This window comes from Mus caroli, unplaced genomic scaffold, assembly GCF_978045245.1.
Source record: "Mus caroli unplaced genomic scaffold, Mus_caroli_1 scaffold_8, whole genome shotgun sequence".
NCBI lineage: Eukaryota > Metazoa > Chordata > Mammalia > Rodentia > Muridae > Mus > Mus caroli.
The window spans coordinates 24,904,204-24,931,800 of NW_028227263.1; the positions used below are offsets into that span (position 1 = coordinate 24,904,204).

Below are 27,597 nucleotides of genomic sequence, written 5' to 3' on the forward strand. Positions count from 1 at the left end.
GCACCCTCTTCGCCTTTCCCCGCCTCCTTTGTTCCTTCCTAAGCTATTATTGGCTGATGGCCTTCGGACCCGCGACCTTTTTTGATATTCTATTGGCTGAAGTCGCTGTCACTCCATAGGCGGCTCATTCGTGATTGGTCAAGGTGCCTCCCGGGTTTGAATCGTCTCCCCGGCTTTGGGAGGGTTCTGCCAAAGTGCCACGTTGGGCCGGGCAGCAGGCGTGAGGAGCCGGCTCCCGGCGCCACCCGGGGCGCGCTCGCTAGGGCGCCGGCCTTTGGGCGGCGCGGGATAGCGGCGAGAGCTGCTGCGGGACCGGCGTGTCCCGCCCCAGGGTGGCTCTGGCTGAGGGCGGCGGGGCCGGGGGAGAGCCCGGGGCAGCGGCCGAAACGGCAGGGCGGCGGCAGAGCCCGCTGCCCCCGGACGTCCCCGGCGACATGCTGGCAGATAACCTGGTAGAGGAGTTCGAGATGGAGGATGAGCCGTGGTACGACCACCGGGACCTCCAGCAAGGTGAGGGCGAGGTCGCCGGTGGGAGGGGGCGGGATTGTTGGGGGTGGGAGTCCGGGGGTGGCAGGTGTGGAAAGTGCTAGAAAGTTCCTTAGGCTGAAGGTTTGGGATGCCGCGGCCCGGTGCTTCTTGCCCTCACCTGGCAACGGATCCGCCCATCCCGACCGCAGAGAGCGACCGCGCGCGGCCCACGGCCCTGCGGGTGCGCCACACAAGCTGATGCTCGGCGCTTTAAGAAAGCGCTTGCCCGGCATGAGCGGATGGACCTCTGAGGTGGGCAGGAGTGGACCAGCTTGTCCTGCTCTAGAGGCGAGCTGCTGACCTGGGTCCAGGTCGTGCTGCCCTGCCCGCCCCACATCGCCTTTCATGGTCCGCAGAGTCTGCAAGCCGCTGCAGGTGGTGGGAGGGCAGTGCTGCTGTGCGGTACCCGCGCCATCACACTGTGAGAGTAAATTTTTTTTTTGTCCCGTTTTCCAGAAAGCAGAGGCTAAAAGATTTAGGTGGATTCCCTAAAGCCGAGTATGAGGAGCCTGTAGACACTGTTCAGTTTCTTAGCACCCCAGTTTACAACTTACTCAGGTTGGATATTAAGCTGTTTTGTTTTGTGTTTTAATTTATTACTTAGCCATCGTTCATCAGGGGCTAAATGAAATTATTTGAGGGCAGCTCTTACCATGCCTTTATCTTTGCATTCGGGTTTTCAATTAAAAATAATCCTGCCTTGTTTTTCTTGCATGGGGCATCTCCAGAGACAATCTCAAGAGTACCCCCAATCTGAAGCCAGTGGCCCATTTTCTTGTACATTCATAGCAGGATTTTGTGTTTGGGGACACTGATAGGCCGGCCCTTAACACCCTGGTAGGCTCCTTTAATTCTCCCAATAGCATAAGGTGCTGCAGTAGGTACCTCTGGCTGAAGAAGATACTGTTGGGGAGACTAGGTATTCACTGCAGACCCCAGAGTAGACATTCTTAACCACCATGCTGAGGGATCCGCAGGAATCCTTTGTGCTATTCTGCATAATGATCTCCACTCCAAACTTTTTGTGAAAATTAATATCTCTTTTGAGTTGGCTCTAAACACCGCCTCTTGTTCACAATTCAACTGAATCTGATGGGGGAAAATTCGGGCTTGAATGATCCATACTTAGAAAAAGAAAACAGGTAGCTCGTTGGAGAGATGGTAATTTGTTTTTTTTTTTTTTAATTCTGTCTGTCTTGATTTCTTAATGTGAAATGACCTAAGCCCACATAGATCCCTGTACTGCTATAATTGAAGCTGCCTAGCAGTTACAATGCCGACTTGCCATCACATTCCTCCATGTCCACAAGACAAATTTGTTAGACATTTAGCCTACTTGAGATTTGCCCCATAAGGATTGATGACCTACTTTGATGCTTGAGGACTGAAGCAACCACTGTGGGATTGCTTCTATGAATGCAGTTCATACAATCCAAGCGAGAGATTTTTCTTTGCCATATTTAAGAAGGATCCGAAACCTTCAAGGACAGGCCAGTCTCCCATATCTAACATCATATATAACACATCATAATAGAAACTTAATTTAGTATTGGTTGGCCTGAACTGAAGCTCTCACACAAGATTAACGTTTTCAGCTCTCCTCAATTCAGTGCCCTAGTCTACCCAACAGCCAAGCCCCCTCTCCCGGAGGTTATCAGGAATCAGCAGTTGTACTATCTCAGTCTACTGAGTGGTAAACAAAGTACGTGTGGGGCTATGTGTGGCCCTCTTAACTTCTGGTCCAGATGAAGGAGTCACATCGTCAAGTCTAACAAACCCTAACCTCTGGGCTAATTTGCTGTTGATTTCCATTTGGAATTTCTTCTCTACTTTCCAGAGGCTTTCATAGCTGTTATCACAGTGGACTTTGCCATGGCTTCTGCATCATAAGTAGCCATATAAAGTACAAATGGAAGATATGAAATCCTGTTAGCTCATTAATATGCCCATGAGAGAATGATGGCTGCTCTTTTGAGCATCTTTTCCCCATTTTGTTGACTTACATGTTAAATGGTTTTGTGTATATGGTGTGCTGGGATTGAGGTAAGCAGTGTATCCCCAAGCCAGCCTAGAACTACCTTTGAACAGAGTTTACAGTTGTTTCTCAAGAACATACTGGCTTTTTTCTAACCTAGGTATTAATGTAGGCAGTGGCACCACTTGTTGTAGCCAGCTGTTAGGGAGGCAGGACTCCCACTCAGTGGGATGCTGTTCATGAATCTACTCATAGAGACATCTGGAGATGTGAGTAAATAAATGGGACACCTTCAGTACTTGCTGCTAAGGAGTTTGCGAACAGCTCTGTCTCTGTGTAAATTAAGGAACTCTAGTCGGATTTTATCATGTGTTCTTTATGATCTTCTTTATTAACTTAATGTAGATTTGTATTGGATAGATGGCCTAAAATAAAATGCTTTACAAAAATAGTGAGACTTGTTTAAGACTCTATCTTACTTAAGCCTCCCACAGTAGGCCGGGCCCTCCCACATCAGTCACTGATTAAGAAAAAACCCTATGGGCTTATGTACAATCCAGTCATGTAGAGATAGTTTCTCAATTTTGGCTCTCTCCTCTCTGATAATAGTACTATATTGTGTATCAAATTGACACAAACCCAGCCGGGGTGTATATGGAAGCCAGAGGAAGACTTGTGGGAGTCAGTTCTCATTCCGCCATGTGGTCCTGGAAGCTGAACTCAGGTTATCAGGCCATAATGACCCACTCACTGAACCCAGGTCTTTTTATTTGTTTGTTTGTTTTTTTGAGACAGGATTTCTCTGTGTAGCCCTGGCTGGCCTGGAACTCACTTTGTAGACCAGGCTGGCCTCGAACTCAGAAATCCGCCTGCCTCTGCCTCCCAAGCGCTGGGATTAAAGGTGTGCACTGCCGCTGCCCGGCAGGAAGACTTCTCATTTTACTCTTTATGTATGTGTTTTGCCTGCATGTATATCCATGTCCCACTGGAGTTGTAGGCAAGTAATCCACCGTGGGTGCTGGGAACTGAGCCCAGGTTCTCTACAAGAGCAGCCAGTGCACTTAACCTGATCCATCTCTCCAGCCCTATGGCCTGCTTCCTAAAACAACTTACCAAAAGGAGAAAAAAAAACCCATAAATCCAGCTGAGCATAGTGGCAGGTGTGGTGGTACACACCTTTCCAGGTGGATCTGAATTCAAGGCCAGCCAAGGTTATATAGTGAGAACATGTCTTTAAAAAGGGGGGGTAGGGGGACTCTAAAGCTTTAAGAGTTTTACACTGTTTTCATCTAGTAATAGCTGCTGTTATTTAAATGGACAAATTGTGTTAAACGTTGTTAGGGCCTTCCTTTCTAGTCAGAACAAAGCCATTCTTACCTCAGTCAGCTCTGGTCTCTTGTTACGTGTAAAGCCACAAAGAGGTGAAAAGGCTTTGGTGAGGAGACATTTGTTAGAGGACTGAGTTGGCACGCTAAGAATACTGACAGTAATCTCTGGGCACAGTCTTTTCTGGGACAGCAGGAGCCTTCTATGTAGGTAATGATGGCGCTTGCTTTGAAGTGTGCCCCCAAGAACAAGGTGGAAGAGCTTCAAAGACCGGTGCAGTTGTCACTGGCGGAGGGAGCTTTGCAACCTTTGGGACAAGGGTTTGCGTCACAGGTATATGGATCACCAAATGAAGTGGGAGTTTAAAGGAATACTGAAACACCTTTTCGAGCTGAGTAGGTCTAAGTTTCACATGAGCTCATCCCTGAATTTCTAATGTGCACTTAATCGCTGAATCATTGTTTAGAGAGTCATTAAAACTGACACTGTTGGTTTGTGTGTGTGTATGTTTATGTTGAGGTTGTGTGTCTGTGTTCTCAATTAGAGTAATGTTGGCACCAGACATTGACTACGAATGTCACCGGATGACGCACTTGCCTTTGTAATAGGAAAAGCTTTCCGCCTTAGTGTTCTTGAATTACTGCTGCAGATTACAATTAATAGAAGACTACCCTCAGCTTTCTAGTTGTTCATGCTTAAGAAACAGGTAAAATAGTAAAATAAAAAGACTGTAGTACATTCTGGAAGAAAGATCTTTTAAAAAAAAATAGCAGTCAGTTACTATTGCTAATGTTTTTGCCCAAGTGCAAGGCTGAGTGAATATTATTCAAAGCTAGCAGCTTACACTGAAGGTAGAGCATAATAGGGCTCAGGATGGAATAACTCAGTAGTAGAGGCCTTGCTTTTGTATATGAGGTCCCTAGCATTAAATAAAAAAATTTTTACCTGCCTAGACTGGTTGGTAAAAGAATTAAGAGATCACTGGTACGCGACAGTAAATCTATGGTATTTATAGGGACTGTCGAAGCCAGGCCAGTTCAGTAGGATCTAGAAAAGACAATGGAAGTCCTCATTGTAATAGATAAACAGGTGTGCAAGGCTTTGGACGGGTAAGATTTCCTTCCCTTTTGTGCGTTAATTAAAAAGTAAAATTAAAGGACATTCAGCATTCTCCTGTCCCCTCCACCAATTACTTAGAAACGCTTCTTGGGCTTCCTGCCAGCTTTTGGCTCCTTTTGGTTATGGAGGCCAGATGCTACACAACAGGAAATGATGTGTTTTAAAGACTGAACAGTCGGGTGTCTTTACACTAACAGATGAAGTAATGTCCTATTATACAGTGTGACTTCATGGGCGCATGCTTGTAGTTACGCTTTGACTTGCTAGAGTTCTAAACACTCCATGAAATATTCAAGAGCCCGAAGCGTCAGGTTACTGAGCCTGGTGCAGACTCTGTATAACTGGAACTAAGGACTGAGATGAAGATGAGTCTGAAGATTTTATTTGTTGTTGGCTAATGGGAAACAAAAAAAAAAAGAGGCTAGATTTGACCTCTACAGTAGCAGGGAAGATGCTACTGGCTGTTGGAATTGGCAAAAGCAGTTCAGAACTGAATGGAGGTGTGTGAGGAACTCAGGTCTTGATTCTGAAGAAGTTTCAGCTCAAAAGTTTTTGTAGATTCAATTGGCTTAGTTTGGTTTTAGTTTTATTTTTTTGAAATCAGTGAGAAGTGGCCTTTATTTTGTGAGAATTGTTTTTTATTCTGTTTTTATATTTTCCATTATGTATATTAATTGCATATGGTAATGTGTTGTGTACAGACATTCTCATATGAGTATATAGTGCATGATGAGACTATTCTCTCCATTATCTGCCATTCACCCTTTGGTCCTCCCACCCCCTATTAGTCCCTTTTGTTCCCTAGATAGTTTTGCTTACTGCTGTGTGACATACATAACATACATATAAATGTACATGACTATGTATCTGTGTGTGGCTTTGAACTTGTGGCAATCTTCCTGTTTCTGGTCCAAAGTGCTGAGACCATGTTCCATTATAGTTATTCTTCATTCAGTGAAAAAAGTTAGTAATCTGGCTGGGTGGAGATGTTTCACTGGCTGAGCTGGCCAGAAACACCCAAATGTCTGAACTTCTCATTTCTCTTGCTGTCACTCACAGGTGACTAAAGCCCTAGACTAGGGAGCACTATAATTATATATATAATATAATATATTATGTATGTGGACATATCTTTCCTCAGCCTTGAAACTATGCAGACATGGGTTTGAGCATTTAGTTCAGTGGTTAAGTGCTTGCTTAAAATGTAACAGAGTCCAGTGTTTGAGCCCCAGCATTGAAGAAGGGAGAAAAACAATCTACTTCCCAGCTAGGCATGGGGGGGGACCACATGCCTGTAATTCCAGCACTGATGATATGAGGCAGAAAGATTGGATTTAAGACCATCCTGAGTTATGTATGAGACTCTTGATGAAGCAGAAGGGATGGTACTTTGGAGCCTTTGCCTTGTGTGCAAGGTTCTAGTGATGCGAGAAGAAAACACTGCAGAGGTAGATGATGAAGAGTCCTGGTGACGTGAGTTAGAACCTTTGGTTTCTGACTGTGACTCACCATGTGTGTTTGGCTGAGTACTTTAATAGTTTTGTCCTTCAGGTTGTCTCATCTGAAAAAGTTAGGTTTTATATCCTATAGAAACATATCAAGATTAATGTCTCTTAAATGTTATTGGTTGTTGAAAAAGGTTTTAGCTTGTGAATACAAGATGGAATTTGGCTTCTTTACTGGCCTTAATATAACAGTAATATGTATTTTTAATATTACTAAAATTAAAAGAACACATTTTAGCAACTATCGATCGATACAGTTTCATTTTTAAATAGTGATAAATTTGTAAGGTACATGGTGATAAATTTGTAAATTTTATGATGCTGAATGTGTGGTTCATATAGTTTAATCTCAGCTGCTTGGCAGGATGAAGAAGAAGGTTTTCAATTAGAGGTCAGCCTGGTCAACAGTGAGGCCTTCATTTCAAGAAAGAACATCATGAAGTTGCTCCTCAGGCCCATGGTCCAATAGCCTCAGGTTTTTGGCCACTTTTGTAGAGAGAATCTTCACCTAGTGTGTGGAAGCATCACCTGTCAATAAAAAGCCTCTGGCCAATGAGTTGAGGCAGGGTTAGTAGGTGGGACATCCAGGAGAGAGAGAATTCTAGGAAAGAGTCAGGCATGGAGGTGCTTCCTAACGCAGAGGAGAGGTACCCATGCAGCAGTACTTAGAATAGAGTAAATGGGTAATTAAGTTATGAGCTAGTCAGGAAACAGGCCAAAGCTTTGGGCCTAGGTGTTTATTCATATTTAAGAAGTCTCAGAGTTATAATTTCAGGGAACAAAGAGGCAGGTAGAAAAGCCTACAGTGACACACTTTAACAGTATAATGTATAGGTTCTAGCTCATGGAATGGATCTTAAATTTAGTAATTAAAAAAAAAAAGTGGTTGGCTGCTCCCATAACATTGTTCTAATATTGCACCAGTATATCTTGCAAGCAGGTCACTGTTGTAGGTCAAGGTTTTGTAGCTAGGTAATTAACGTCCAAAGTACCTGCCAGCACCACAGGGTCGGTCATTAGGAGTAGAGCTTCTAGCTAGGCATCAGCACTACTTTTTTCTTGTCTTCACCGATAGTGCCTTACCAATAGGTGGTGGAAAGCGACCAATAGGTTGTGATGTTTGGGGGCTTCCAGGGAACCCCTTTGGGCAATTTCTCAACAAGATGCAACCCAAGCTTGGCACTCTGGGTTTTACTTGGTGGTATAAGATGTCTAGTTAGGGCATTGTCTCCCCTATTATTTGATGACTCCATTTATATTTCTTCCTTGTGTGTGTGTGTGTGTGTTATGTACACATATATTTAAGCTTCTACAGTAGATGTCCACATGGTTTTCCAAATGGCCTTTAATGTTACTTGGTTCTCCTTTTGCTTCTCTCCAGTCCTGGGAGGGTCTGGGAAGAGCTGGGGAAGGTAAACACGTAATGAAGACCCACAGGAAAAGTGTCTGTGTTTGGAGCGGAGCTGGACTGGGTTTGTTGCTTTGTTCCCACCCCACCCCCACCCAGCACAATACTAATTATGTTGTTGGATGAGTATTACTATATTTCATGATACATATTTGTATTCCAGTAGCTGAAGTAATTTACCATCACATAGAATACAGTTTAAAATGTCTCTGCCGTGGCTTGTAACAATCTTACGTTATTGCTCTTTGGCTGCCTCTCCCATTTCAACTGATTCCACTCTCTTCTGCTTTCTTTCTCCTGGCTCTTTGCCAGGCTATAGATTATGATAAGTTATTTCCTGGCTCTTCCATGGTGACTTCCCATCTTTCAAGCCATAGCTAAAATTAGATTCCTCCTTACATAATTTAACTTTTTGCCCGTATAGTTAGTATCAAATTAATCAACAAATCCTTTCAGCCTTTACTTTCTAGTCATGTTGAAGTCTGTTGCTCTTTTCCATCACCAGCGTCTGGTCTGAGCTACCATCCTTTCTCACTCCTGCTTACAGTGTCCTCTCACTGTGCTCCTTATCTCATTCCATGTGTTTGTGTGGCAGCCACAACCGGCCTGCCAAGCCTCCCTAGTCTCTCCATCTACTTTGGCGTACAAAGTGGTGCTTGATCTCTCTAGTTTAGTCCTGCACGAGCTGGCCTACCTTGGAGTCCCTCTGATTTACTCTCTATGTCCTACTCTGCTTCAGCAAGGCTTCCTTAATAGTTTCACTCAGGATTCCTCCCAGGGACTTGGCACTTGCCTTGCCTCTGCCTGGAGTTCTGTTCCCTCAGATGTACACTTCCTCAGCTTCTTTACATCCTTATTGTAGCATCCTCTGTAGTTAGCCTCTCTCATCCAAACTCCTCCATACATCTTCCTTGCTTTACATGGTCTTCCAAGTTCTTGGTGTTCTCTAGTATATAACCTGCTTTCTCCCATAGGCTGTAAGCTCATGGATTCTTAAAATCTTAATTCCTTATATTCCCCAGTACCCAAAGCATAATCTGATCTTCCTGAATGTCTCTCTCTCTCTCTCTGTCTGTCTCTCTCTCTCTCTCTCATTGTGTGTGTGTGTGTGTGTGTGTGTGTGTGAGAGAGAGAGAGAGAGAGAGAGAGAGAGAGAGAGAATACAATTTAAAAGCACCATTTGGGCAGTGATGGTGCTATCACATTTGAAGATTCAGTATTTATGTGTTCTCTAGTTTCCCTTAGTAGCTTAGGAAAGTCAACAAAGTAGGAACTTCACCCATTCTGTTCTTGTAGCCAGAGTTTAGAATAGTGCCTACCAAGAGACATCTTTAAACCAATGACCTGCTAGAAATACTTTGTATATTACAACTTAGCTTGGAAAGACCATTCTGTATTATTCCATTTGATAGTTACAATCTGATACTAACAGAATAATTGTTTCTCAAAACAAGACAATTAAGTTTAGAGACCTTTACAATCACCATATGGGGGCTAGGAAGATGGTTTATCAGTTAAGAGCATGTATTGAGTCTTAGTCAGGGTTTCTATTCCTGCACAAAAAAATCATGATCAAGAAGCAAGTTGGGGAGGAAAGGGTTTATTCAGCTTACACTTCCATACTGCTGTTCATCACCAAAGGAAGTAAGGACTGGAACTCAAGCAGGTCAGAAAGCAGGAGCTGATGCAGAGGCCATGGTGGGATGTTACTTACTGGCTTGCTTCCCCTGGCTTGTTCAGCTTGCTTTCTTATAGAACCCAAGGCTACCAGCCCAGGGATGGCACCACCCACAATGGGCCTTTCCCCCTTGATCACTAATTGAGAAAATGCCTTACAGTTGGATCTCATGGAGGCATTTCCTCAAGGCTCCTTCTCTGTGATAACTCCAGCTGTGTCAAGTTGACAAACAAAACCAGCCAGTACATACTGTTCTTTCAGAGAGCCAAAGTTCAGTTTCCAGCACCCACATGAGGCAGCCTACAACCACCTGTAATTCCGACTCTGGCCTCTGTGGGCATCTGCACTCATTTGCACATACACACACAGAGACAGAAACACACACAATTAACAATAATAAAAATGTAAACATTTAAAATCACTTCTAGAAAATGTTAGTCAGATCTGGGTCTTATACCTTCCTTGCCTTGAGGTCATTACATTTCCAACTGTATATCATAGAGTAGGCCCATAAAATGCACTACATGACAATTGTTTCAGTTACCTGTGTCACCATAATTGCTGGGATTTTTAAAGTAAAAGCCTTGTACTCTGGCAACCCCAGCAAGCTAAGCTCAGCCACCTATCTTCAGTACACCATTAAAGAGACAGATGATTGGGAGGCAGAGGCAGGCGGATTTCTGAGTTCGAGGCCAGCCTGGTCTACAGAGTAAATTCCAAGACAGCCAGGGCTATACAGAGAAACCCTGTCTCGAAAAACCAAAAAGAAAACATAAATAAATGAAAGAAAGAAAGAGAGAGACAGATGATAGTGAAAAACAAAAGATTTATTTAACATCTCTATCCTGGGAAGAGGAACAAATATGAGGGGCCTACATCCCCATGTCCATTTAAGGGATTACTAACATGAGGTATAGGTGACTAGAGAACAGAAGGTTTATATAACTAAGCAGTGCTTGTCAAGGTGAGGTCCTGCCTATGTTGTTTCAGCTCTGGTCTGTCGTGTTGGCTGGGCTGATAAGTTGTCAGTCAGAACTGTATGGAACACAGCCTTTCCTCTGGTAGGGGGCTCCTGGGGGAGATTTTAATTATTTGGGGGACAGGGTACAGGTGTCTCTTGAGATATCCTGTCAGGGTGTTTACATTGCCACTATTATTGTTTTGTGTTTCTTTTTCTGTTATTACTATGTTTCTATTCCTGGGATTGTAATATAATAAAATCTGTCTTATTTGCACATATGCCTAAGAAGGTAATTGATAAATAAGCTTTAAAACAGAGAAGCCAGATGTGGCGACTCCTACTTGTAATCATAGCATGTGGGAAGGTGAAGGAGAATTGCTGTGACTTCCCAGGTCAGCGGGGGCAGAGGAGCAGGGCTGGAATAGCACCTGGCCCCATGTTTAAGGGAAATATGAAACAAAACCATATTGCTGCTTTGCTTAAAAGCTGTGATAGGGCTGTGTGGCAGTGGTACATGCCTTTAATCCTAGCACTCAGGAGGCAGAGACAGGCAGATCGAGGCCAGCCTTGTCTACAAAGTGAGTTCCAGAACAGTCAGGCCTCACAGAGAAACCTTGCCTTAAAAAAATAAAAAACTAAACAAAATGAAAAAAAAAAAGAACAAAAAAGCTGTGATAGGAATTGGGGTTGGGAGAGACAGACTTGTGTGTGAAACAAGTATCTCACCACTGGCGTACTTCTTCATTTCTTGCATTAATGTTTAGTTGCCCTGAGAGTCTAGGATATAGGGGGTTGGAGAGAGCTCAGTCATTAAGAGCATGGCCTGCTTTTGTGGAGGATCTGGAGTAGGTTCTTAGCACTCACAGCAATCAATAGTCACAACCACATGTAACCCCAGTTCCATGGGGTCCAATGCTTGCTTCTGACCTTCAGCGGTACATAAACTCTCATACACACACACACACATTCAAAGGAAAAAATTTAAAGGAGTCCAGACAACAAACTTTGCTTTGCCAATTGTGTTCACAGTAGCTTGCTAGAAATTTTGGAGGCTGCTAAGAAGCCTATCTCTTTGGCTCAAGGATTCATCCCAAAAGCACAATGTCAGGATTTGAATAAGTCTTTTACCAAATGACTATTTAGAATTGTAAGACTGAATGGTCATTTCTGAAAGAATGCCCACATCTCTATGAAATAGACTACTGTCTTTTATGTCTGACAGGGTGCATGAGAGAGTCCTTCACCTGCTAGCAGGCCCCAGGTCAACTGAATTTTAGGTAGGACTCGGATTTCTTTGAGGTCATTCTGTGTTCTACTGGGATCTGACTTGCATGTGTTGGGACTTGCTTCATCTACTTTAAGAACTGAGTTCTATACAAGGTTGAAGTGAGCTCATTGGACTTGCTGCGTCCTAAGAGTTGTTTGTTGTGCCAGATCTCCAGCTTGCTGCTGAACTTGGAAAGACGCTACTGGATCGGAACACAGAGTTGGAAGATTCTCTTCAGCAGATGTACACAACTAATCAGGAGCAGTTACAGGAAATTGAGGTAATTTACTCAGTGGGAGAGGTACATCCTCTGATGTGTGGCTCTCTGCTGTTGTCATCGACCTCTAAAATAGTACTTGCAGCTAGAAACAGTATTCAACTTGGAAGTAGTCTTTTTTGAGAAATTGAACCACCAAAGACACTTTCTTTAGATGTGCCTAGTAGGTAAGTATGCTCTGATTAAAAAATAGTTTTCTCTTCAACCTTGGTAAAGTATGTAAAAAGTAAACAATCTAGTATTTGCCAGTTTGTAAAGCAAATGCTATGAAGTTGTACTTAGGTTTTTAAGTTTCTTTTTCTTTTAGTAATAAAATTAGTTATGCAACATGGAAGGTATACAGGAAAGCACGCACATGCAGAAACACATGCAGAAAGCATGTACATGCGGAAAGCACATGCAGAAACACATGCGGAAAGCATGTACATGCAGAAACACATGCGGAAACACATGCAGAAAGCATGCACATGCAGAAAGCACATGCAGGAACACATGCAGAAAGCATGCACATGCAGAAAGTACATGCAGGAACACATGTGGAAACACATGCGGAAAGCACATGCAGAAACACATGCGGAAAGCATGTACATGCGGAAACACATGCAGAAAGCATGCACATGCAGAAAGCACATGCAGGAACACATCCGGAAACACATGTGGAAAGCAAATGCAGAACAGGACTGTGCAGCCCAGCCCCCCACTGCCACCCCCCAGCTTGGGGAGAGAATGGCCCAGACTATTGACATTCCCTGCATACTCTTCTCTGGTGGCACCTCCCTCCCTCCATCCCTCCCTCCCTCCAACTAAACACCATTCCAAATTTAGAGTTAGGTAAGAAGGTTTGTTTTGATGCAGTATTTGATTTTATAGTTTATTTTAACGACCTATGCTTAAACTTAAAGAATTAGTCAAATTCTTGTTATTTATTTGAGACAGGAAGTGTTGTTCTGCAATCTGGGTCGGTTTGAGACTCAGTCCTCCTGCCTCAGCCTTTACAAATTTTTGTGAAGTAAACATACCGGTGCAGCCTACACTCAGATAAGGAGTGAAAACATTATCAGTCATTCCCTCACTACCCCAGTAGCCAGCACCCCACCCAGACACCCTGGATTAGCCTCTGTTTGAACTTCACATGAGTGTGGTGACTTGTGCAAATTTTAACCTAACTTTTACTTCGGTTTCATTTGCTTCTGTGGATTTCGAGTGCTGAATACACGCTCTGTCCCTAAGTCTCCGGGGTCCTAAGCTTTTCAAAATGTTTATTGACAGTTTTCCTCACTGGACAAGTAATTAAAACATGGAGTGGGAGTGTTGTTGTTTTCTAATTTACAAAAACAGTAAGGCAGGTGTGGTAATGCGTACCTTTAATCTTCAGCACCCAAACTGAAGCAGGTGGGCCTGTGAGTTTGAGGCCAGCCTGATCCACAGAGTAAGTTCGAGGACACCCAGGGCTACATAGAGAAACCCTGTCTTGAAAATTGAAAAAGATAGAGGAAGAAGAACAATTATGATTGAGAACCAAAAAGTCAGCATTTACCCCATCTCCCAGAGAGATCTAAAATGAATTGAAACCATCGTGGAACAAAATACTGAGAGGGGTGAGGGATACTGGTCAGCTGGTGAGAACAGTAGGAGGGGGGAATATTGAGACGGGTCTCACCATGTAGCCCTGGTTATCCAAGAACTCACCATGTAGACCAGGCTGGCCTCAAATTTGCAGAGATCTATTTGCCTCTGCCTCCCAAGTGCTAGAGCTAAAGGTGTATGTCACGATGTTGAGCTTCCAAGGACTGATTATAATACTAATCCCAAGTATTCTTCCAGAGGCTATTAGTGCATTTCAAACAGTCATTGTAAAAGATGATCAGTGACTTTAAGTATTGTTTTTGATGTTTAAAAATGGCTATCAAGATGACTTTACTCAGAACTTAGAATGGGAGGGGAAAACTGACTCCTTCAAGTTGTCCTCTGACTCCACATTTGTGCCATGGTATTCACACCCCCCAAGAAGATCCATACACCCAGACGATCCACACCCTCCCCAGATGATCCACACACACCCCAGACAATACGCACACCCCGCCAGATGATCCACACACGCACACCCCAGACAATCCATAAATGAAAATTTAGAACATGTTTGTTTTAAAGAAAATTGAGCTGGTGTGATAGGGCATGATTTTAATCCTTCCACTTAGGAGGCAGAGGTGGGCAGATCTCTGTGAGTTCAAGGCCAGCCTGGTCTGCATAGTGGGTACCAGTAGGCTAACCAGGACTACATAGTTGAGACTTAGTCACACACACACATATTTCTAAAGTTTTATTATGATTTGTAAAATTTTATGTATGTGAGTGTTTTTTCTGCATGTCTATGCATCATGTTTCTGCCTGGTGCCCATGGGAACCAGAAGAGAGCATCCGATTCTATGGAACTGGAGTTATAGACAATTGTGTGCCGACATGTCAGTACTGGGAATTGAAGTCTGGTCCTCACGTAGCAACAAGTACTCTAAGCTGCTGAGCCATCTCTCAAGCCCTCACATTTTTAAAAAAAGTTGACTAAGCTATTGAAGTAGTGGTTCTACTGGCTTCAGAAAGGCCTGTGGCTTGTCTGAGTACTGATTTGAACACCTAGTTTTAAAATTACATTTATTATTAACCTACATTTGTATATGTATACGTATACACACACACACCTGGGTGTCTGGAGGTCAGAGGATAACTTGTAGAATCTCCTCTTCCTATTTGGGTCCCAGGGATCAAACAGGTTTTTAGGTTGGGTTGCCAGTGGCCGCCCTACACATCTAAGTTATTAAAGAGTACAGAGAAAAGTAGCTCTTATTTGCTTGTTTGTTTTCAGGTCCTGAATGGGAGCCGGAGGCTATGGAGGGTAATGGGATTTGACCAGATCTTTCCTACAGCCATATGTTCTAGTTACTTTTTTGCTTTTACACTTGTGCACTGTCCCAAGTGGTTCCACTTCACAGCATCCCATTTTGCAAGAATTCATTCCTTCTTGGGAATAGAGGGAATGGGGTGTGAGTATGTTTGTAAGTGAGTGTGTGTGTGTATAGGTGTAGGTGTAGTCATACATGCCAGCACTGAAGATTGAGGTGAAGTATTTTTCCCTATTGCTTTCCAAAACGTCTCTCACTTAACCTGGAGCTTACCAATGAAGTAAGCCCAGGGAATCTTCCCGTCTTTGCCCCCCAGGACTGGGATTACAGGTGTACTCTGCCATGCCAGCTTTTTTTTTTTTTTTTTAATTTTTACTTATATATGTGTATTTTATTGTTTTTAAGACGGGGTCTTAATATGTAGTTCTGATTCTCTGGGACTCAGTATGTAAACCAGGCTGGCCTCAAACTCACAGAGACCTAACTGCCTCTAACTTCTGAGTGCCAGGATTAAGGCATGGGCCACATAGCCCAGCTGTGTATGAGTGTTTTACCTGCATGTATGTAAGTGCTCTGCATGCCTGTTTGGTGCCAGAAAGCAGTTTCAAGGTTCTGAGCACTGGGCATGGTGGTGCACACCTTTGATCCCAGCATTTGGGAGGCAGAGGCAGGTGGATTTCTGAGTTCGAGGCTGGCCTGGTCTACAGAGTGAATTCCAGGACAGGCAGGGCTATACAGAGAAACCCTGTCTTGAAAAAACAAAAACCAATGTTCTGAGCACTTCTTAAGTGTGGGATTCTACCTCTGGAGACTTGTAGACGCTCGGAGGGAGCACTGGCCTTTGTATTCAGAGACTTTTGGGCATAAGCCCTTGAATTTGCAAATAGACAGACAGCCATGTAAATCACCTCTCAGATCTGTCTGCTTCGCTTGGAATAGTGACAAATGTCAGCACTGCATTGGTATAGGGTGCTCTGAAGGGAAGGTGAGATCATGGGAATGATATGTTTTGGACTTGTGTAATTACCACATCATTATTTATTCATTTGACAGAATATTTGTAGTGGAAAAGTCTTTAATTCTAAAAACAAAATTCTGTTGATTTAGTGGGCAAGCTAGGGCTGAGGAAATGGCTCGGTTGGTAACGTGGTTGCCGTGCAAACATAAAAACATGAGTTTGGATCCCCCGCACCCACATAAAAGCCAAGTATGATGGCATATGTCTGTAATACAGTGGCAGCAGACAGGTGGATCCCCAACAACCAGTGTAGTCTATGGGTGAACTCCAGGTTCAGAGAGAGACCCTGTCGCAAAAAAAATAAAAGGCAGACATCTCGTATCAGCCTCTGGCCTCCACACACACATATGCTACACATACGCACAAAAGCCAACTTGGTATGCTTTTAATATGTGACCTTTATTTTCATATTTCTCCTTTCCAACCCTGTATGTCCTATGGTAAATATATTATTGTAATTAGGGGAAATATACTTTTTATCATTTATTAGGAATTATTTCTTCGGGCTGGTGAGATGGCTCAGTGGGTAAGAGCACCCGACTGCTCTTCCGAAGGTCCAGAGTTCAAATCCCAGCAACCACATGGTGGCTCACAACCATCCACAACGAGATCTGGCGCCCTCTTCTGGAGTGCCTGAAGACAGCTACAGTGTACTTATATATAATAAATTAAAAAAAAAAAAGGAATTATTTCTTCACTGTTATTAAAGGTTATTTTTGCACAAAGTTTGAAAGACTTGGCTGTAATCTTTGATTAAAGAATAGTACTCACACTGCTGGGAAGCCAAATTTCCATTTTTGTTTTGTTTTGTTTTTGTTTTGCTTTTTGAGACAGGATCTCTCTATATAGCCATGGCTGGCCTGGAACTCCCTACTCAGAGATCCACTTGCTTCTGTCTCCCCAGGGCTGGGATTAAAGGTATGGCCATTATGCCTGGATCCTTTTGTTTTTTTAAAACCATGAGTTCTGGGGTCTGAACTCAGGTCCTCAGGTTTGCAAGGCAAGCATTTTCCAACTGAATTGTCTTCCAAGCCAGATGTTCTTGCCATAAATTAGGATTTTTGTCTATTTTGCTGCCAATCCCAAATCCCCCATTGGTGTTTTCTTTGTTTTTGTTTTGTTTTGTTTTGTTTTTAATTTTTTTTGGAACTCTTTTTCCCCTATTCAATGTAACAGTGGTGTCTCAGATTCTGAATTGAGAAAATGAGTCCATGTATGGACTTGAAGATGAATGGTGGGAAAGATAACCTTTTCATTCTATACAAAGTGAAGAAAAAGTCCTAATTTAGAGCCCAAAGCTAAACTTGCGTACTTACTTAGAAGCCAGTAGTTTTTCTTGAAGTTGCTGACCAGGTGACACTCCTTATGGGTTATTTGTGACTGATATTGAAGACTGAATGGCTTTTCTGATTAATTTCGGCTTAATTTAATTAAACTAAAACTCCTACCATGTGAAAAAACAAGCTCCTTAGCATTCTTGGGTTATCCTCAAGACCAAGTCCTCTCAGGCTAAGATATCACAGGTTCTTCAATGGCTTCGTTGTGTTTTTGTCACAGATTTTTACATAGTAAATAAGAGGCTCTTTCCGTAGGGTTTTAGTGGCCCATTTGCATGTTGACTTACTTCCTGTGTGTTGGCCACAAGCCTAAGGTGACAATTTTTTTTTAAAGAGGCTTAACTTGGGGCCCATGCAGTGTGTGGTGTGTATTGTAAGTATCTCCCCTCCAGGTTTCTGAGTGTAACGTTGGGGCCATGGGAAACAGGGAAGGAATCTAAGTGGAAATTAGTGGTTAGTAGGCTTTTCTCAGGAGGTCTATAGCCAAGCCCATCACAGAAGCTTTCAAAACTAAACCGTACTTGACATTTGTACTCTGAATTCTGTGGTATTGAACCTAGCTGCTGTGAACAGAGGTCTTGAAATAGATATTTAGCTAAGTTGTAATCCTTACTAAAGTATGTCAGAAATGGGCTACATAGAGAACAATAACCATTCCTTCCCAGAAAGAGAGTGACCGTGACAGTCAAGAATTGTGAGTTGATTGTTCTGTTGTTGCCTTGAGAGGATTGAGGGCAAGGTGCTGTGTAGACAAGAGCAAGTCCTCTGACAAATGCGTTTCTTATGTGGGGATGAGGACAAACCATCTAGGTCCCTGCAATTGTCTTTCAGGTGAATCTTAGCATTGCATATACAAAGTTTTAAAAACTAATTCTAAATAAAGATGACAGTAGCTACCTCTTCCTGAACACTTTCATCATTTGTCAGATACCAGAGTGGACTCTGTATATTAACTTTCATGTAAATAAATGCGTATGTAAGAGGACAGTTTAACAGGAGTAAAAGGTGTATTTTTATTTTCATACATCAGAGATACTCAAGTGAGTGATTCTCTTAAGAGGTGGCCTTGGGGTTTATCTTACACACTGAGATAGATATTCCTGGTTGTCAACCTCACTACATCTGGAATGAACGACAATCTAGAAATGGAGGGCACACCTGTGATCCAGAACTTGAGGCTTGAAGACACAGGCTTTTGATCCTGTAAGTGTTGGATAACGCATGCTTTTGATCTGGAGCTTGAGGCATAGCGGCCATGAAAATCTTAGGCTCAGGCAAGGAGGTACATGGCTTTAATCCCAGGAGACAGAGACAAGAAGATCTCTGAATTCAAGGCCAGCCTGGGACAGAGTAAGTTCCAACTAGAGAAAAGCTTAGGTCCAGGTGTAGTGGTATACACCTTTAATCTAGGCCATACCTTCTGCAGGAGGCTGACATAAAGACAATAGAAAAAGGAGGAAGGGTTTGTTCTTTTTGCCTGTTTATAGTTACCTGTCAGTGCATCTGTTGGAACCTACTTCTTCAGGATTCCATCTTATAAGAAGACCAGCTGAAACAACCCAGCCTTATGAGTCTGAGCAACTCCTAGACTCCTAGACTTCCCATTCACAGTTGCCCACTGTTGGGTTAGTTGGACTGCAGACTGTAAGTCTTTCCAATAAATTCCCTTAATATATACAGACAGTCCATAAGTTCTGTGACTCTAGAGAATCCTGCCTAATACATACACTGTAATGCAGAACAGTATATTCTTGGAGCAGGGATTAGATGGAGGAAAAGAACTTGGACTCTAAGTGTGGCAACTTACTGGAGGACAAGTAGATAAAAACTAGTAAAGCTGTGGGGTGGATTCCTCTGCTGCTGACTCCTGGCCCAGAAGAGTCTGAAACTGTGCTCAGTGGGTAGCTTTCATTCTGCCTGACAGATAGGGAGGGGTAAACATGGAGGGCACACAGCTTTCCTGCATCTGTTTCTTAACCGTCCTTATACCAAAAACAACACATAGTTTGAAGCCACATGTCCTGGTTGCATATATAGTAATCTTTATAGCCTCATGAGGTCCTGCTGAGGAAATCACTAAAAATTCGCAATGTCAAAGGGCCTTCAAGCCTGTCCTGTGAGCTGGCGTACCATTTCCTCCATATAGCTCTGGTCTTGACCTCACTAAAAGACCCCATTCGTAAACTGACTTTTCATATGTTCCCTGTGGGGCAGATACGTTCCATGTAGAGGATGTAGGAATAGTTTCTTTGTAAATAATTTGAATCTGTTTATACGTTTGCCTTTTTTAAGGTTATTGTGCATCAAACCCAAAGAATACTTAGGACCTGATATAAATTATAAACTGTCTTAAAAATGTTTATAGTATATATGCATTTATTTTGAGTGAGTGTGTGTGTGTGTGTGTGAATATGCAAATGTGGGACAGCTAGTTTGTGGAGGTCAGAGGACAGTTTACAGGAGTTAGTGCTCTCTCTTCCACGGTGTGAGCCCTTGAAATTAAAATCTGGTAATCAGGCTTGGCAGCAAGTGCCCTTACCACTGAGCCATCTTGCCACCCTAATCATATATATTCTGTTTACCCTAACTAAGCACTTGACCCAGTCCAGTAGTCCTAAGAAATAAAAACATTCCTGTGGATGAGCCAAGGGCAGAACCAAAAGCTTTCTCCTACAGGTCTGAAGTAGTTTCCTGTCAGAAGTTGAGTGGTTAGTTTTCACAAGGGATCATGAGAAACTTGTGAAGGTTCAGGCAGCAAAGAATAAGTGGATTTCCCTAGATCCCAGGCTGTGTCTAACTTTGCTTACTTAACATGTCAGTTTGGCAGTTTCTAACATCTACAACGGCTTACCACTTCTGAACCCCAGACTGAGGTCTTCCCCGTAAAGTTTACAGCAAATTTATTTGGTATTAGCGAATCTTGGATTGATTTGAGGCTGTTTGTAATATTCACACTTTTTGATGCCAAAGTATAAGTGCTGCCCAGACCTCACAGGGGTGTTAAAAACATGTTTTGTTTGGGAATAGTGATGGTGGTATTAATTCAAAGAACTTTTCAGAACACTCATATGGCCCTGCGATTCATATGAGAAAGTTAAAGAGTTAAAACGAGGTTGTTAGCTCTGTGCATTGCCACTGATAGAAGAATCTGAAAGGGGCTACATTGGATCACTGGCTATCAGTTAGCTCTGTTCAATGAAAGAAGACTGTTGAAAGCCAGTGCAAGGGTTGCACACCTGTAGGCCCAGTACTAGGAGGCTGAGTTAGGAGGGCCAAAGGTCAGAGCCAGCATGCCTGGGATAGATAACAGACGTTTTCTCAAAAAACAAAGGTCACTTGGCTCTGGTGGTACTTGAAGAGCTGGTTTCAGGAGTGTTTGTAAAGTCAAATCTGCTACTACCATATGGTTATACTTCAAACCTCCCTCTCCCTCTCTTCTGGTTGTGTCCAGAGGAATGGAGTGTTGTGTTTGGAATATGCTCCGCTTTAGTGTGTCCAGGTAGGAATGGGATGAGGGGCCAGGTGACCTAGCTGTGGTATTAAGATTGCGCTTATCCTCCATCTTCAGAAAGCACTCTTAGCAGGACCAAAATAACCTGCTAAGTATCTCATGAGTAACGATAATAGAGATAACATTCCTGTAGAAAAGAAGTAACAAGATTTTGATATATATTAAAGTATCTGGTAAAATTAATGTATTTTTCACGAGTTTTTGTCTAAAATGCCTCATTCAGGAAAAAAAGATTGATATTTTTTTTTTCAAGCAAAAAACCCATCAAAATCCTCTACTTTAAGCTTTTCCTTCCTTTTTCCTTTTGGTTAAACATATTTTTTAACCTTTTTTGTTTTTTAAAGATTTATTATTTGTATCCGTATGACTGTTTTGCCTGAATGTATACACATGCACTTGTGTGTATGCCTGATGCCTACAGAAGTTGGAAGGACCAGATCCCCTGGAACTGGAGCTAAGAGAGGTGGTAATCTGTGGGCTGGATGCTGGCAGTGGGTCGTCAGGTCCTCTATAAGAACAAGCGCTCTTCACCACTGCCATCTCTCCAGCCTCTGTTAGACACAGTGTTTAAACTTTTATCATGTTTTCCAAGCTTTCTTGAGGGATTATCATATTTCCTTTGGGGTTTTCCTTTTGAATATTAAGCATATAGTTTGTAAAAGTAGTCTAGACTCATGGAATGTAAGAGTTTGGGGAAGCATTAATGGAGCTAAGCACATTAAAAATAGCTTGTGCTGATTTTACTATTAAAACAAGGTAGTTTTGTTGGGATTTAATATTCTCTTTTCCATTAAGTAAACTGATGACGACAGTATAGTAAAAAAAAATTCACTTTTGGTCTTTGTCCCTGAATCCTGGCTTAGAAAGTCTTCTAAAGCCATTGTTGTCCAGAGTAATAGGATGACGAGTGGCCCACATTATTAGCTAGCCAGGAGAGATGTGGGCGGAGCATCAGGCAACTTTAGTTATCAACGCCTTTGACAAAACTCTACAGTAAGGCTGTGGAGCTTTTGGGCTGGCAAACACATCCCCATGCCAGGAGGGTGCTGAGCCCACAGGTGAAGCCCGACGCCCTCACCTGGCTTTAGTTGGTGTTGGAGAACCAGAGAATTGGTGTTGAGTGTGCAGGTTATCTCATCTGCTCCTGTTACCTGATCTGACTCCTCTTTTACAGTACCTGACCAAGCAGGTGGAGCTTCTACGGCAAATGAACGAGCAGCATGCGAAGGTTTATGAGCAGTTAGATGTCACAGCAAGAGAACTGGAAGAAACCAACCAGAAGCTAGTTGCTGAGAGCAAGGCCTCACAGCAGAAAATCCTCAGGTAGAATTTCTAACTGTTACAGGGGGCAATCTACAAAGGGGTTAGTATAATTTGAAGTAGAATGTGCCTGTAGAAGGTTGAGCAGTCTAGGATAAGGGTTTTTTGGGTGGGGAGGTGGGGGGAGAAGGAGGATTAACTGTAAGTCCTTTCCAATAAAGAAAGCCAAGTTTGAATGGCTCACACCTAATCCCTTTCATTGGTTTTGATCTTAATTTATTTTGACAAGCAGCAACCGGCTTCTGCTTTATTCATAGCCTGACAGAAACAATTGAATGCCTGCAAACCAACATTGATCACCTCCAGAGCCAAGTGGAGGAGCTGAAGTCTTCCAGCCAAGGAAGAGGGAGGCAGAAGGCATGTGACCAGGAGAGACCAGCACCCAGCTTCTCCTGTCTGAAAGAGCTGTATGACCTGCGCCAGTAAGCGCCTTCCTTGCTGTGGATTTGCAGACTGGGAGCATCCCATGTCACTGACATATTGTGGGTTACACAGATGGAACGCTCCATCTCAAGACACACCCTTGCGTGTCAGACACCAGTGGTTAGCAGAGCCCCTGAACCTAAACGTATCAGTGAGAGTTCATGGGTGTCAGTAACTTCATGAAAACAGTTTTTCTTTCTTTTCTTTTTCATTTTAATATGTTAAATATTAGTTTAAAATTAGTAATACTTCCACTGTAGTACAGATTTGGGAGTTGTATTTCACTTTAGAATGAAGGAAAAAATGGAAACTTTGGAAGCTGGGTTTGGTAGCTCATGCCTCTAATTCCAGCACTCAGGAAGCAGAGGCAGTCTCAGTACAATCAAGTCCAGAACATGGCAAGTTCAGGACAGTTAGGACTACACGGAGACCTTGTCCCAAATGAAAAGAAGAAAAGTATTTTCACCTAAAGAAATGACTCTATAATTTATAGTTTTGGGTTTGAGTCTTTAATAATGCTTACTTAACACATATTACATCCAGGAATGATGGCTAAAATGGGCATGTTCTGTGTCCTCAAATAGATGCTCCATAACCAAGACACACAGATAGGTACAAGCTGCCTTGGACTGAATAGAAGAGAGGCCAGTTCGTGTTTCTCATACTTTGGTTTTTCTCACATTACCTATGGCGATTTTGGGGTTTTGAGATAAGGTCTCATTCGGCCCAGCTGGCCTCAAACTCCTGATCCCCCTGCCTTCACCTCCCACGTGCTGCTGAGATGACATGTGTGCATCTGGCACTGTGCATGTTTTCTTAGAGCAGATACTAACTCTCCCCAGGTCAGAATTTCTAGATGTGACCCTTAAGCTGCCCCAGTGGTTCTGATGGGTAGCCCAGGTTAAAGGTCCAAACACTGTGTTCCTTAACCTTGGTTTCATGTTATGGAAAACATTTAAAACTCCATAGGTCCAGGCAGCAGACCAACAATGTCCAAACCAGTGGTGTGAGCTCCAGGTTCTAAGACCACCACCCAGCTGATCGTGATCTCCAACTAGCGATAAGAATTTCTGTCCATTATATTTCCTAGTAAGCAGCTGTCTTTCTGCTGGCCTTGGCATGCGTTTTCTGTACTACTTTTACTATTGGGGGAAAAGTCGACCACAAAACCTGTATTTGCTTTCAAGAATTCACCAGCCTCATACAGTTTCATGTAGCCACTGCTTGTAGTATGGAATGGGCTAAAAATTGATGTCACAGCTTTTAAAAGACGTAGTTGAAAAGCAGCCTCCTCTGCACTCAGTTGACCTTTATATATCCCATGTCTCCTCACAGACACTTTGTGTATGACCACGTGTTCGCTGAGAAGATCACTTCCTTGCAGAGCCAACAGAGTCCTGATGAAGAAGAAAATGAGCACCTGAAAAAGGCAGTGACGATGTTGCAGGCCCAGCTAAGTCTAGAGAGGAAGAAGCGAGTGAGCGTGGAGGCAGAGTATAAAGTGGTGCTGAAGGAGAACAGTGAGCTAGAGCAGCAGCTGGGGGCCACAGATGCCTACCGAGCCCGGGCCCTGGAGTTGGAGGCAGAGGTGGCTGAGATGCGGCAGATGCTGCAGGCAGAGCATCCTTTTGTGAATGGTGTTGAGAAGCTGGTACCCGACTCTCTGTTTGTTCCTTTCAAGGAGCCTAGCCAGAGTCTGCTGGAGGAAATGTTCCTGGCTGCTCCAGAAGCACCTAGAAAACCACTCAAACGAAGCAGCAGTGAGACGGCGCTCAGCAGTTTGGCAGGGGATGACATTGTGAAGGACCATGAGGACACTTGCATCAGGAGGGCTAAGGCTGTGAAGCAGAGGGGCATCTCCCTTCTGCATGAAGTGGACACTCAGTACAGTGCCCTGAAAGTGAAGTATGAAGAGCTACTGAAGAAGTGCCAGCAGGAGCAGGACTCACTGTCACACAAGGCTGTGCAGACCTCTAGACTACTGACTAGGGACCTGACAGGACTGGTCACGCAGTCTGAGGCCGGGGCCAGTGGCTGGGAACCCACCCCTGTAAGCCCCGAGCCCATCAGTTCCCCCACCACTACACCTCCAGAATACAAAGCTCTATTTAAGGAGATATTTAGTTGCATCAAGAAAACAAAGCAGGAAATAGATGAACAGAGAACAAAATACCCTTCTCTCTCCTCTTACTCGTACTGAGACTCCGGTTGTAACTGCTTGTTTTCACTCACCTGACTCCCCTGCAGACGTGTAAGTGCAGTCTCCAAAGCTCCATGTTGCTAATGACACCTGCCTCATTGCTTTGCTTAGTTGGCAAAAGCAGGAAAAGAGGTGACAGAGGATGTTGACTCCAAGGTCCCTAGGAAATCTCACGATAGACTGGCCGCTGGTTGGTACATTGATTTCCAGGAAAAGCCCCAGAAGCAGTAGAGGGAGAGCCATGTACTTGGGAGTAGGCTGAAGTACCTAACAGTGTAGGGTAAAGGACAGAATTGGAACAGAACTAAGGCTGTTGCTTTCTTTCATAGCGTCTCAGACTACTTGGAACTCCAAGGACTGCCTAACTAAAGTACTTTCACAAACACTAACATTCAGAAGGATGTTGAGAAAGCAAGGATCGAATCTGAAATGGATGACATTAACAAGCTCCTTAAGCCCCTGGAGTTTTATTGCATCTGCTAGCACTTGAATGCTGACTGACAGACAGATCCCTAATATATCCAAATTCAAATTAATACCATTTGAAATGGCAAGTCTTGGCTTAATCAACGCCTGTTTGTATATGCCCAGCATTCAGCTGCTTTACTCAAAGCTAGGCATGTCATAATAATTGTGTTTTCAGATGGAAACTAGAGAAGTCTCTTAGGTGTGGTCTGCACTGGCCACTTGGCAGGCACAGGCTGCTTCCCCTCAGTTGTTAACCCTTCCCAGACCTGCGGCAGTTCCTGTCGACTTCCTTACACAGTGTTGATCTTCTGACTGTGCAAACAATCTTCCTCTCACTTGCACACTTTTAATTTAAAACTATTTAAGAGAACCATGGTTCTGATTGTTGTGTATATTTTTCTAAAGGCTGAATAAAGCTATCTATGAATGTGAACAAATGGATCTACGTCTGTTGTTTTGAAGTTTACGGCTGAAACCAGCTGGCTTTCCCCCAGTAGACTACTCAAGGGAATTTGGAAGGGATTTCCCCTTGGTTTTTGTTTTTAAGAAAGAAATCCTTGGGACTGAATAACTTAACACAAATTCTACCAATGTTGCTAAATATTATGACTGAAAAATTTTCCACAATTATTTTCACTATTTCAGAAGTGTCTGGCTTAGTTCTGAATTCATAGCACTTAACTCGTTAATTGTTAGAGCTTCTGATCAGATAATCATGGTTAAAGTACTTTTCAGTGTTTCACTATTGGGCTAAGACAATGGCTCAGTTATGTAAGGTGCTTGTTGATACAAGCACTAAGACCAGAGTTCACTCAACAGCACCCATGCAAAAGTGTGATACAAGTGTGGTGGGCATACACATAACCCCCTCACTACTGTGGAGGCAAACACCAGCAGATCCCAAGGACTCACTGGCCCTAGCCAATCTGTAAGCTCCAAGTTCAGTGAGTAAAGGCTGGAGCAGTGGCTCAAGGAATGGTTCATTGGTTAAGAAGGCCTGAGTTTGGTTCCCAGCACCCATATCAGGCAGCACGCCACTGCCTATAAACTCCAGCTACAGGGTCTGGGATGTTTCTGACTTGGAGCATGTGCAAACACAACTTTCTTTTTCTAAAAGAGTAGTGATAGTGGAAGACAACTCAGTGTCAGCCTGGGGCCTGCACATACATTGACACACTATAAAACAGTAACACTAGTTAAGTGTTAAGACGAGTATTGGTTCTAAATTAGATGTGCTTTTGAATTATGTTTTATACCGGTGAGGCAAAGGGTCTGACTTCAGTCCCCAGAACCCACATGGTGGAAGAGACCCCCACACCAGTGGCACTCACATGCCTCTACATACATACTCACAAACACAAAATGTAAAAATTTAATTTCAACTTTAAAGCTGCGGCTAACCTAAAACTCACTGTAGACCAACCTGGCCTTGAGCTTGTAGCACATCTGCCTGTCCAGTCCTAGGATTCTGAATATCACCTCCATGTTTTCATATTGTATATTTGTTTGATTGATTGTTTTGAGATGGTCTCAGGTAACTGATGACCCTAAACTTGAGACTCCCATTTCCCAAGTGTTGTTGTGGCATTAGGAATTGAACCTGGAGCCCATGCTTGCCACACAAGAACCCTTCCAACTAACCGTCATCCCTGCATCCCCTCAGTCTTTTGAAGTGAAATCTTGCCACATGTAGTCCAGACTGACCCCAAACTTGTGATCTTAGTGATTTAGCCTCTCCAGTGCTAGGATTACAGTATGTTCCACTACTTCCAGCTTTTGGGGGCGGGTGTTTGTTTATTTTAAATTCAGGCTCTCTTTCCTGACTACCAACCTACCTCTTCCTTCAGTTCAACTAACCAGCTTTCTATATGTTCTCTTCAGATATGTTTGCCACTCCACATTTAAAAACAAAGCTATCATAAATACTCTTATGAATCTTACACTTTATGGAACTTTATCTTAGTGATAACTATATTTTGTCACAGCCTCTATGACAAGATGGTTTCCAGTCTTCTAATATTACTGAAAAAGGAGTGAATGCATGCATACATACATACATACATAACATACATTTGGACATGCCTTAGAAGTGAAGGTGAGGGTCGGGTGGTGATGGTGGTGCACGCTTTTAATCCCAGCGCTTGAGAAGCAGAGGCAGGCGGATTTCTGAGTTCGAGGCCAGCCTGGTCTACAGAGTGAGCTCCAGGATAGCCAGGGGTACACAGAGAAACCCTGTCTCGAAAAACCAAAAAAAAAAAAAAGAAGAAGAAGAAGGAGGAGGAGGAGGAAGAGGAAGAAGAAGAGGAAGAGAAAGTGGTGAAGGTGAAAGGTAAGCGCTCTTTGGCATCACTTGACTGTCATACTTCTGGTCCCTCCACA

At 43.2% G+C, this 27,597-nt stretch overlaps 1 protein-coding gene across 1 annotated transcript; it reads left to right on the forward strand.

The window, feature by feature from the left end:
* The first annotated feature begins 183 nt into the window (after positions 1-183).
* Cdr2 (cerebellar degeneration related protein 2) lies at positions 184-25,645 on the forward strand. Its single transcript, XM_021167645.3, has 5 exons — positions 184-510; positions 11,935-12,047; positions 21,982-22,130; positions 22,385-22,549; positions 23,886-25,645. Exons 1-5 carry the CDS (start codon positions 435-437, stop codon positions 24,748-24,750), a joined length of 1,368 nt encoding a protein of 455 aa, XP_021023304.1. The 5' UTR covers positions 184-434; the 3' UTR covers positions 24,751-25,645.
* The last annotated feature ends 1,952 nt before the right edge of the window (positions 25,646-27,597 follow it).